Source organism: Quercus robur, chromosome 11 (genome assembly GCF_932294415.1).
Source record: "Quercus robur chromosome 11, dhQueRobu3.1, whole genome shotgun sequence".
Classification (NCBI taxonomy): Eukaryota; Viridiplantae; Streptophyta; class Magnoliopsida; order Fagales; family Fagaceae; genus Quercus; species Quercus robur.
Window position 1 is genome coordinate 24,948,949 of NC_065544.1, and position 12,623 is coordinate 24,961,571.

General features: G+C 31.5%; 2 protein-coding genes across 2 annotated transcripts in view; both read left to right on the forward strand.

Annotated features, from left to right (window-relative positions):
* The window catches only part of LOC126705333 (MADS-box protein JOINTLESS-like), a 272,125-nt gene that overhangs the window by 28,469 nt on the left and 231,033 nt on the right, over positions 1-12,623 (forward strand). The window lies entirely within an intron of this gene.
* Positions 3,520-12,623, forward strand: part of LOC126705341 (MADS-box protein JOINTLESS-like) — a 40,164-nt gene continuing 31,060 nt past the window's right edge. The window contains exon 1 of the mRNA XM_050404285.1: positions 3,520-3,923. Coding sequence (XP_050260242.1) covers positions 3,742-3,923 — 182 coding nt within the window. The 5' untranslated portion in view covers positions 3,520-3,741. The remainder of the gene's footprint in view (positions 3,924-12,623) is intronic.

The following is a 12,623-nucleotide window of genomic DNA, read 5'->3' on the forward strand; positions in this document are numbered from 1 at the left end:
GTTTTGTTTGTCTTTGCGTGATTGCCAGTATTACATATTTGCCGCAACATTTCTTTTTGAATGGTGCTTTTGAATACACTTGTTTCAAGCCTTAAGGTCTAAAAATGTTTTCAAGTCAATCTTGCTTGCAATAAGGCTTCTGTGAGCTTCCTTTGATTTTGCAATCCAGATTCTTGCACCAATTTGAGAAAAGTGACATCATAATTCATAATATAAATTTGCTCCCACTGTTTTCTTTTTTTGTTTTGTTTTTTATTTTGAATTTTGAATTTTTCTAGGTTGGATTGTTCTATTTCCTAGACTTCCTTGGCAACTCAAGATTAGCACTTCACAGGTTTCATCCATATTTAACTAGATCTTGTCTTGGCTCTCTCTCTCTCTCTCTCTCTCTCTCTCTCTCTCTCTCTCTATATATATATATATATATATAATAAAGCAAGATTTTAAATTATATGTTTTTTGTTGTTGTCAAAACTGCATCATATGAATATAATTTGGTATTCACCGATCACCATGAAGCAAAATCATCAAAAAACTTTTAAAATCTTAGGGCTAGTTAAGACCAATAAATCAAATGTCATTCCTTTTTCTTTTCTTTTTAGCTTCTTTTTTTATCGTTTTGTTTTGGGGGTGCTAGAACTCTTCTAGTAATTGACTCTACTTTTTGGAGAAGTGATATTTATTTTTAGTATTTTAATGCTTGTAAGTTTATAACTGGAAATCTCACCAAACATATTTATTTTTTGGTATAATAAGAAAACATGAACATATTTAACATCAAATTAGTGTTTTTTTTTTTTTTTGATAATCTTAACATCAAATTAGTTGAGTTTGACTTTTTAAAACTAAGGTGGCATTTGGGTATTGCGTTTCGGCCTTTTTTTTTTCTTTTCTTGGGCACGCATCTAGCATTGTTTACTGTCCATGAACAGTGATTTTAGGCTTATGAACAGTGCCAAATGCGTGAACAGTAACTTTTTTATTATTATTATTATTATTTTTTTTTTCAATTTTCAGTTTTCAGCAAAATAAACGGTATCCAAACGGACATTAAAGGTCAATGATTATAGGAACTTGATCTAGACCACACTTGAATAAAATAAAAATTTTCCCAATATCCAATATTGAACTTTAAGCTAAATTAATCAAAGTAGGTATTAAACTTAAAAGATTTTTATAAAATCATCAAGACTCTAAGCTAAATTAATCAAAGTAGGTATTGAACTAAAAGATTTTTATAGAAATTGTACTCTTGAGTAGAACAAGTGAAAAGAGTGCTGGGCCAATTTTTCCCAGGCGTGAGGAGCAACATATGTGGAGCATATCACTTTGTACTATTTTTGTGGTCCAGTTTTACATTTAAGTCATGGGCCCGCTTCTTCAAAAAATAAGAAAAGTCACTGCCTCAAAAATCCAGTCCCTTTATCTCTTCTCTTGTTGAAAAAATTTAGATGTTGACCTCTCCATTTGTCTTTTACCGGAACTAAATCTATTATTTTACTAATTTGATTCCAATATTATTATTACACCCGTTTCAACATTTTCGTTATTTTTTCACTCTTTCGATTTGGAAAATGTATCATTTTACTCTCTTGGCCTGGGTTTTCTCTGTTATTATTATTATTTTATAAATGGGTTTTCTCCATTATATTATATTATATATAATGAAGAAAACAAATTGACACCTTCCAAAACGTAGGGTTTCAAAGTAAATTCTACCAAACAAAAATAAAGTAGAGCTTTCTCTTTTTCTATTTTTCTCTTTGTAAGTTTTAGATGATATAAATGAAATTTCCATTTTGATATATTAAGTAGTTTGTTGGTTTTCTTTTTACATTTTTTGGGCCTAAAACTTAAGTAATTTTTTTAACATATCAAAGGATATTATCAAACATTTAAATCTCCTCATTTTTACAAGATGTGCCAGTGCCATTAAATTATAAAATCTTTTGCCAAGAGCATCGTAGCTCCACTGACAAATACTCTTCTTCCAACTATCAAATTATAAAAATAAAAATAAAATGATAAAACCATTTGTCTAAACCTATTATGGTCATAAAATTAGCATCAACACATTAAAAAAAAAAAAAAAAAGGGAACAATACATTTTAAGTTTTCATTAGTAATGATTCAAGGATATTGACAAAAGAGTGAGCAAATGTAATTTTAACCCAATCACATTTATTAGGGCCTTAAAATCCCTTAATTTTGCCTAATTGCCCCTTTTAAAGGATAATTAAAACAATAATTGAGAAATCATTAATATTTGATAATTGAATTAATCAAGTGCATGCAACCTTGCAATTATTTGTAGTTCAATCGAATAGGATTATGACACAACCCTGATTTTAAATCGAATACTCATGGTACCAATTAAAATCAATTGTTAATAATCACACGTGATCGGACTCAACTTTGTGGATATATTTTAGTAGTTAAAACTTGATTTCATGATATCTTTTAATCCAATGGTTTCGATCGAAGCCTATGACCCATAGTTTTGATTTTAAGATTTGTTTTAAATGAAGTAAATGAAATTACAGTCAAAAGTTATGATTACCTTTAGGATGTAAAATTACCCTTTTGTCTCCCGATGTGGTTAAATATAGGTTGTAAAATTAGGTGTGTACAAAAGTGTAAGAACAAAACCCTTGTTTGTTTTCTCATTATTACTTGAGATAACTGCTAGCATAAACATGTTCATTATAATTTATAAATGTCCAACCCTAACGAAATTGTGATTCTATTTAAATAAATATAAATAACCTTATACTTTCTTAAATTACTTTAAAATAATAATTTTATTTATAGATATCTAAAAATTTTAACTAAGATTTAGGATGTTAGAAGTCATGCTACTTTGCCATTTCATATATATAAGATTTTTAGTGATAAAATTTGTAAGGATTAAAAAAAATAAAGAAGGAAATATTCAAGATTAAAAAAAAAAAATTGGGTTACCTTCCCCATCCCCACCCCGGCTCCTTTGATCCTCTGCCACCACTATATCCACCTATGATATTGTCCAATTACAATTTAATTTTACAATCTTTCAATTATTAGATTTTACCCACAAGAGAGCAGTTTTCCAAATTCTTTTGAACTCTCTAGTGTGGTTCCATGCTACACAATAGTTTTTTTTTTTTTTTTTTTGAAAAACAAACACACACACAAGGAAGAGGGAAAAAGATTCTAATATAAAGGCACATCATAACAGTTTTGTTAGTTATGTGGGATATGTAAGGGTACACCCCTATTTACCAACAAAAAAAAGGGTACACCCCTTGCTCAGATTTTATTTTATTTATTTTTTCATATATATATATATATATTTTATTGGTTGAGTAAGTGCAGTTTTTTTCACAAAAAAGGGTAGAAACAAAAAAAAGCAAGTGCAGTTTGATTTGATATATTTTTGATCTGATACTTTGTTTAAACTTCTATCAAAGATAATATTCCGCTTCCGTACAATAATACACAGCTTTCATTTTATTTCTCTCTACCATTCCGAAATCGGTAACATTTACTTTATTGGTTGAGTAATTTATTCTTGTACTATTCTCTACATGTCTCTTTTCCTCTCTCTCTCTCTCTCTCTCTCTCTCGACTTTGTATGCAAATAGTTTCTATATCTGGAATACTAGCTTGGCCAATAATTTGGATAGAAGTAGAAATTTGAAGTAAAGGGTCTGAAACCCACGCAGCCAAAAAAAAGGATCTGATAACCTAATATCTGGGAAAATGACGAGGAGGAAAATTCAGATTAAGAAGATTGACAACACGACGGCAAGGCAGGTGACATTCTCAAAGAGGAGGAAAGGACTTTTTAAGAAAGCTTTTGAGCTCTCTACTCTCTGCGATGCTGAAATTGGTCTCATGGTCTTTTCTGAAACAGGAAAGCTCTTTGAATACGCCAGCTCAAGGTTTCAATCTCTTTCTCACACTTCTTTCTACTTATAGAAAAACCCTTTTTATTTTCTCATTTTTTTTGACAAGAGAGAAAAACCCTTTTTTCTATCTATAGAAAAATATGTCATTGTCCATTCCTTGACTGCTTTGTTCATGCATTCACTATGATTTTATGATTTCTAAGGTGTGTGTGTGAGAGAGTGAGAGACCCAACTGCTCAAAATAAAGATCCTTTACTGAACAAACCAAATAAGTGATTTAAAAAATAGTACTATGTAGCATAAAATAAAGAGAAAATAATTTTAAAAATAGTACCATGTAGCATCAAATAAAGAAATGAAAAAGTACTGCAAAATCTTATGGTTTCTGTCTAAAGAAAAGGGAAAGGAAAAAGGAAAAAAAGAAACACAAATAAACAGTTTTTTTTTTTTGGTAAACCAAATAAACAGTTTTCAGTTCTTACCTTGAAGGGTTTAACGTATGTGTGTAGCTGCTACTTGTTTTGAAGTTCTATAAGCGGGTTATTTTGTCTTTGAATATTGCTAATTATTGCCTATTAATTAGCGTATAATCTAATTTTTTATTTTCCCTGAATTTTAGAGTTGCTCTTGCATATTGTATAGCTTCAATTAGCTGCTTCAAATCTGCCTTTAATGATTGCTTTCTTAAATTTTAAAAAAATAAATAAAAAATAAAAAATCTTCCCTTAAGAAGAGTAAGAAAACTCTAAAATAATTGTATTTCTCTTCTTTCACACTTTTTTTAAATTGAGGGATGCATGAGGTATATAAACTCCATGTCCAACCATAACTTTCCTTATGTTTATTATATAACTCCAAAAAAAACTCTCTATGCATTCATTATGTAAACTTGCCTCATTATTTTATGTATCATAACTATTCAACTAACTCATTTCATGAATAAAATAGATTTTCACAACATAAATTAAGTTTAACTTTCAACACCTTCTCTTAAACTTAATTTTTGATCACCACAAATTAGGCTTGCATATTGTAGAAGGTGTCAAAATTTAGTGGCTTGGTGAAGATATCTGCACCCTAATCATGTGACTTCATAAACTCAAGTGGAATTTTTTTTCTAGCAATACGTCCTCAAATAAAATGATACTAGGTATCAATGTGCTTGCTTTTGTCATGAAAGACTAGGTTCTTTACAAGAGCCAGTGTTAACTTATTGTCCACAAATTCATAGCTTTTTCTTGCAACATTTGCAACTCCATCAACAAATTTATAAGCCAAATTGCATGACAAACATTGGAGGTAGTAGCAACATACAGTCACAATTGGTTGCTTCTTGGATGTCCATGCAAATGCATTATCACCCATATAGAATACAAACCCACTATCACTCTTTCTATCATCGGTGTCCCCAGCCCAATCATTATCGCTATAGCCAACAAGTTTAAACTCTTTTGAGGGTGAATATAATAGTCCAAAATTTAGCGTACCTTTCATATAGCGAAAAATTCTCTTGGCTGTCATCAAATGATTCATGGTTGGTACTTCTATGTTGCGACTAAGAAGTACAACGCCAAAGAGAATGTTCGGTCTTGTGCATATTAGGTACCTCAAACTTCCAACCAAACTCTTGAAGAATGTTTGATTTACCCTCTCTCTATCGTCATGCTTTGACAACTTCACTCCACATTCCATAGGAGTACTAACTAGTTTTAATTTGACATCTAAAATTTCTTGAGGATCTCCTGTTAGGAATCTCATATTTGTTCTAATATCCTAATACTTCTTATATTTCCATCCCTTCAATTAGAATTTAGTCCCAAGATAGGATTGAGTTAGCTAGTTACACATGTTGGGATTAGAATAGAGTTAATTAGATCTCTTGGCATATGTAACACTATAATCATATGGATTAATTAGTGAGAGCACATGCTATATTAATAAGCCAATAGGATTAAGCCATGTGTGGCCAACAAGATAAGAACTTGGGTTTTATAAATACTTGCATGTAACCTTAATCTGTAACATTTTAAAGAATAAACCAATTTCTTGCTTAGTGCATTTTCTTTCTCTCTTAATATTTCTTTATGGAGGGAGGCTAACACGAATTAAGTAAACTCATTGACATTTTGTATCCATTTCCATACACTTCCCACCAATCCCCCTTAGGAACCATTGGGTTCCTAACAAATGGTACCAGAGCTGTCGATCTTGAAATGACCGAATCTGTTGCAACTCATCAAGCTTTCATTGAGTTTACATTCAATGGTGGAGATCCTTATTGGTGGCTTCTCAAGCTCTATGAATTCTTTTCTCTAGAAAACATGCCACCACATCTCATGTTTTTCATTGCCTCTTATTAAATGTAAGGAGAGGCGTGGGAATATTTTCAAGATGTGCAAGCATCGGGGTTATGCACAAATTGTTTGGATTTCATATGCACTACAAGACCGGTTTTGAACACCAATCCTTGATGCATCAATGGAGATTATCACCCAAGAATCCAAGATGCAAAATCCCATGAATTTCATGCCAGAGGTCTAAGAACCAATTCTTAATGCACCAATATAGGCTGCCACTCAAGAGTTCACGATTCAGAATTCTAAATCCAAGTGTCAGTGATTCAAGAATCAAAGATGCAAGAGCCAACAATTCCCATGGTTCAAGAATCAAATGAAGGCTCGAGGATCCAAGAACATTCCAAGGTCCAAGAATTTAAGCGGGTTTTGAAAGTACACGAGACCCCTAATCAAAGAGAAGTTTATGAATATGGTGATCAAGATGTCATTAAGATATTGGTCCTTTGGAAGATTTCCTTTGATGATGATGCCAACCATAACAACACCTTGTGGGCTATTCTGAAGGGAGGGGAATGTTAGGAATCTCATATTTGTTGTAATATGCTAATATTTCTCGATGTTCCATCCATTCAACTAAAAGTTAGTCCCAAGGTAGGATAGAGTTAGTTAGTTAGTTACACATGTTGGGATTAGGATAGAGTTGGTTAGAGCTATTGGCACATGTAACACTATAATCACATAGTTGGTGAGAGCACAGGCTTAACTAGTAAGCAAAAGGATAAAGCCATGGGTTATGATAAAGCCATGTATGAAAATGGATGTGAATTGTAAACACTTAACTCTTCCTTATTGCATTTCCTTTCTCTCCTATATTTCTCTATGCCTTTAAGTCTATTCACTTACAATCCACACCCATTCTCAAACACTTCCCACCCATCCCCTTTAGCAACCAACAAGTTCCTAGCATCTCCTTAGTCATTTCGAACTCCTTAGTCATCGCTTTCTTGAAGTCTTCAAACTTACTTGGATTGTTTCTTATAAAAATCAAATCATTTTTATACAAATAAAAAAATCAAGATACCTCCATTTTTTCTGTACCTTACAATATGGTTCATGTTCATGTGCGTATTTATAGAATCTTTCTCTTGAAAATATTTGTCAATTAGGTTGTTTCAAGCTCTAGGTGCCTGTTTAGAGCAATATAGAGATTTCTTAAACTACAAAGCTTTGTTTTCATTCTTTTTGACAACATAGCCTATAGGCTGCTCAATGTAAACTTATTCTTCAATTTAAACATTCAAAAAGGAAGATTTTAGATCCATTTGATAAATTCTCCATTTTTTTTGAGCTGCTAAAGAAATTAGCAAATATATAGTTTCCAAATGAGCAATTGATCTTCCAAATACTTCATCATAATCAATACCTTCTTGACTATCCTTTTTGCATTATTCTTCAACTTGTACAGCCATTTTAAATTGCCTTCTTTCCATGTGGAAGAGTTGCTAGCTTTCATGTATCATTCTTCTTTATTACCTTGATCTCTTCATCCATTGAATTTATCCATTTCTTATCTCGCACAACTTCTTTAATTCTTGTAGGTTCACAATCAGCAAATAGATAAAAGAGCATTAGATCATCTATATTCTCCATTGAATCATAGAGATCCTGTAGACTTCTCATTCTTCTTGGTTACTTCCTTCTAGTGATGATTACGAGGATGGACTTTCATAAATGGGAGATTTTGGTGATGGAGGTGGAGCGTCAGGCTCTTCTTGAACTTTATTCAAATGCTATTCCTATTCAAGTAAAGGAAAGAAATCATACTTCTCTTCTTCTTGGGTGCTCCAATTTCTCATAACTTCTTCATCGAATTCCACATCTCGACTGACAATTAATCTTCCAGTGCTCGGATTTTTAAGTAGATAGCCTTTAGAGCTAGGATCATAGCCAATGAAGACATAATTTTCGCTCTTGTTATCTAGCTTGGACCTCTCTTGATCTAGGACATGTGGATATGCTATGCTCCCAAACACACGAAGGTGGAAAACAATTGGAAAAATAGACTGCATAATTTATAGCTTCAGTCTAAAGTTCTTTAGTTCTCTTTCTTTTCAATATGTTTTGAGTCATCAATTCTTGGAATATGACTAGATAATTTGATAATAATTTGGTTCATGGCGTGTCTATTAACAAGCATCTATCATGTGTCAACCTTCTTTTGCATGAGTAAGGTCGGTACTACACAAGGAGTCATGTTTTCTCTAATATATCCCTTCTTCAAAATCTCCACGAAGACCATAACTTGCCTATTCAATTCTTCATGCTCCTTTAGATTGATTATATAGTGCGCTTTGTTCGGTAGGCTATAGAATGCACTAACAAGCTTCCTTTTTTTCTTTAGCCACCAACATGTACACCACTCTAGTAACTTTATCTTATATTACAGTTGGGAAAAATAAGAAAATTATTGCCCTCCTCTTTGAAAGATTTAGGAGTTCTTTCCTTCAAAATTGGCAAACAGACAAATTCAAATTTTCTAATTTTAAAGGTATATGTATTTCTATGGCCATCATGGATTGCATGGCCATCATATTGCCAAGGCTACACCAAAGGAGGAAAGACTAATATCCATGGCAACAATATCACGTCAAATTTCATGTTCACAATTATTTCCCTTTTCAAAAGAAACAAGATATCTTCTAGTTACCTTTACCTCTTTACCTTTCTTAAACCATTCTTTTCGTTAAGGCTTTACATGGGGTCAATTTTTAACTTAATCTTGTCCACCATTTATTGTGAAATGATGTTCTCAAAAACTTTTCCATCAATGTTAATGGAATATACCTTAACATTAGACTTGCATGTGCACTTGAAAGTATTCAATGGATCACTTAGCAATCACCTTCTTCAATTCAATCTCCCAACTTTGCATAACCCCATTATCATTAAATACATTAAATACAGGTTGAACGACATCATCAACAAACTCTTTGCCATTATCTTCACATACACATCCACCCTTTTCTTTGGACATTAGTTAGATGCTTATTAATAATTACCATAATTCTCAAATTTTATATTTATAAAAAAAATAAAAGAAAGAAAAAAAAAACATATTTAGTTAATGTTTTCAATAATCTATTATATATATAAAACCAAAATTTGACTTTTGGTTGACTTTGTAATATTGTGCCATAAGTTTTTGAGGCCATACAATTTTATATGTTATTATTTTAATATATATATATATATTTAATTAAATTTGAATTATATTTTGTAATCATATTCTCTTTTGGAAAAAGTTTGGCTACAAATTTAGTTGCAACTTTAGGCTTCAACTTCTTCTAAGAAACTAACATGCATGTGTGAAATGCACATGACAAGTATTGGTTGGGTTAAGTGTGATTAAGTGAAACACATGTCAATGTCTTGGAGGAAGTTGAAGCATAAGGATGCAACTAAGATTGTAGCCAAACTTGGTCATTCTCTTTAAATGATAGAATATTTAGTTCCTATACAAATATAATCACAATAAATATCTAATGCTAAAATATAGTTCTATACACAAACAAAATCATAATAAATGCTAGTTAATAACTATCATAATTTTCATATTTCATATTTACATTATAAATAGAAAATAAGATAGAGAAAAAATATCACATATATTTTCATGTGCATTTTAGGGAGTTTAACTTTTGGTTGACCTCATAAAATTTTATCACATAAGTTTTTGAGTCCTTACAATTCTAACGTCATTATTGTAATTTATATTTTTAATTGATTTTAAATTCTATTCTACATTAAAATCCATCATTAGAATCTTTCCACATTATATTTTCTTTAAATGATAGAATAAATAGTTCCATATACAAATGTGATCATAGCAAATTCCTATTAATAATTGTCTAGATTATTAAATTTCGTATTTGGAAAAAAAAAAAAAAAAGATAAAAGAAAATCATATTTTTTTTAAAAGATGATAAAGGAAGATTTGCATTTATTATCTAAAATATATACTGAAATCCAAAGTCACTAAAAGTTGGGTTACTGGTATATAGGCAATTGACAAATTTTCCTTTAAAAAAAAAAAATTACGCACAATTTAAAATTTTTTTTTTTAGTTTCATTTTAATTTTTTTCAGCTTTAATTATTATATTGAAGAGACTTTTAGGGTTTAATGATAAAATAAAATTATCATTTTTTGCTTGAAATCAAATTAAATTTTTTGTGCCACATAAGTTTGAAGTCATCTTATATGAAATCATACAGGGGTGCTCCATTATTTTGTAAATTGGCATGATATATCATATATCATATATCATATAAGGGTGCTCCATCACGTTCTAAGGTGTGCATTACCTGTCATGTGAAGTACAACATTAGGGAGTAAGAAACTTTAGTTTGTTAGGTTCTCAAAAAAGTAAAAAACAAAAAATAATTTGTTAGTATTGTTCACTCAAATTTGGGGAAATAGAATTAACTTTAAACTCCATTTTAGAATTTCCATGCTTGATAGCCATAAAGAAAGAAAAAATAACACATTTAAAAAATAGCAAGAAATGTGAGAAGAGATCAATAGATTTTGATTTTAGGGGGAAAAAAAAAGGAAGAGAGAATATAAAAAATTATATGTAATAGAAAATTAGAAGATTTGGTTCGCAATCTTAAAGTTTACCCTTCATTCATTAAATCTTATGAAAAATTTGGATATTTATTTGATTGTTTACTGAAAAAATAGTTTTGGGTATTGATTGTTCATATAGAGAAATTTTATCAATAATGCAATTTTTTTGGTAAATAATGAGTAGGAAGGACTTCGTTTATCCTGTGTTGTTAGGTATTTTCAGATAAGTTGTCTACAAAAATTTTCTTAGGCAGAAGGTTTGCTGCAAAGAGATATAAGAAAAGCCAAAGGCCAATTTTCAATTCAAAATGATACCCTCTTTTAATTTCCTTCATGATCTAGGACTTAAACAGGATTTACCTGAAACAACTTTCCACGCGTAAGAAATAACTTACATTTCAATACAAACTATACAAAGTAAAGGTTTAACCAAATATTTAAAAAGCAGCTAACAAGACCTATTCACTTGACTTTGTATAGTTTGTATGTATTTTTGCTAAAACATTGAAGTACTTTGAAAGGACTATCAACTCTAGGCAAAAGTTAGCAAGATATCCGACTAGAAAGCATTCTCCTCAAGATGAATCCCCACCAAATCACCTTCCTTACAAGTTGCTGGTTTTCTATGTTGGCTTACTTTTTTGGTACTTTTGAATTTGTTTGAGAAATCAGTCTTGAACATTTTCATGCAACTTCTTTATATATTTTACTCTGTCCTCAATGTCTCCACTAAAATCATGAGTAGCAATTTTATATATCCTCAATCAGGATTTTTGTTTTGAAGGGTAATAGGATTTTGACTATACACAACTTTAAATGGACTGTAATTGGTAGTTTGGCTAGCAAACCGATTGTAAGCAATTCAGCTTGAGTTAGAAGGATAACTCTCAGAAAATCACTTAAACCCTTCATAGTGTGGTCAAATGTCTCTCTCCTCCAAGGTTAAACCCTTCATAAGCTAACCACGCCAAACCCTCCCTCAAAGATTGCAATTTGAGAATTCAAAAAGAAAGTTCTACGATATGGATGAAGCATTTATTTATAAGGAGAGTACATGACCAAATTCTTTGAAATGAGGCTGCACAAGCAGCGGACAAGTCAGGATCTCATAGAAAATATATGTTCACGAGCATGGTATTTGAAAGCTCGAAAATGTGTTAAAAACACAAGAGCTGTTTAGACCCCAAATAAAAGTTACAGCTCAATAGATTTTACACTAACTTAATTCTAAGTGCGGAATAGTGTAAATGCAAGCGGATAAACAAACAAGCTACTCTAACACATATTCATATAATCACAGCAATAAAATGAAATATAAAAGAGTAGGGAAGAAGAATGCAAACACAGATAACACGCCGATGTGTTATCGAAGAGGAAACCGAAAAACTTGGCGAAAAATCTCTCCGCCGCCCTCCAAGCGGTATTCGATTCACTAGACAATCAGTTGGGATACATGGGTTAGTAAGAGACCCTCCAAGCCTAATTTACCTGCTGTACCTAAGCCTTCCAAGCTCCTACTCCAACAAAGTTTCACGGAACCGTGTCTTGTTTAGCTTTCCGGATCTCGCAACAAGCTCCATGTTGCATTTGCCATCCTTGGCTTCTTCCAATGCTTCTCAGCAGCACCAAACGATCACTTGACACTCTGAAAGGGTGTGTTAAGTGTTTGGGCTATTAACCTCTCAATGGTATGGAAATGAAGAGGTAGGAGTTGAGGAAAATCTACAAGCTTATGTGTAGAGATATATAGGTATGATAATCTCTAACTCTCAAGGTTTTAGATTAGGGTTTTCTCTCAGAAGCACTCC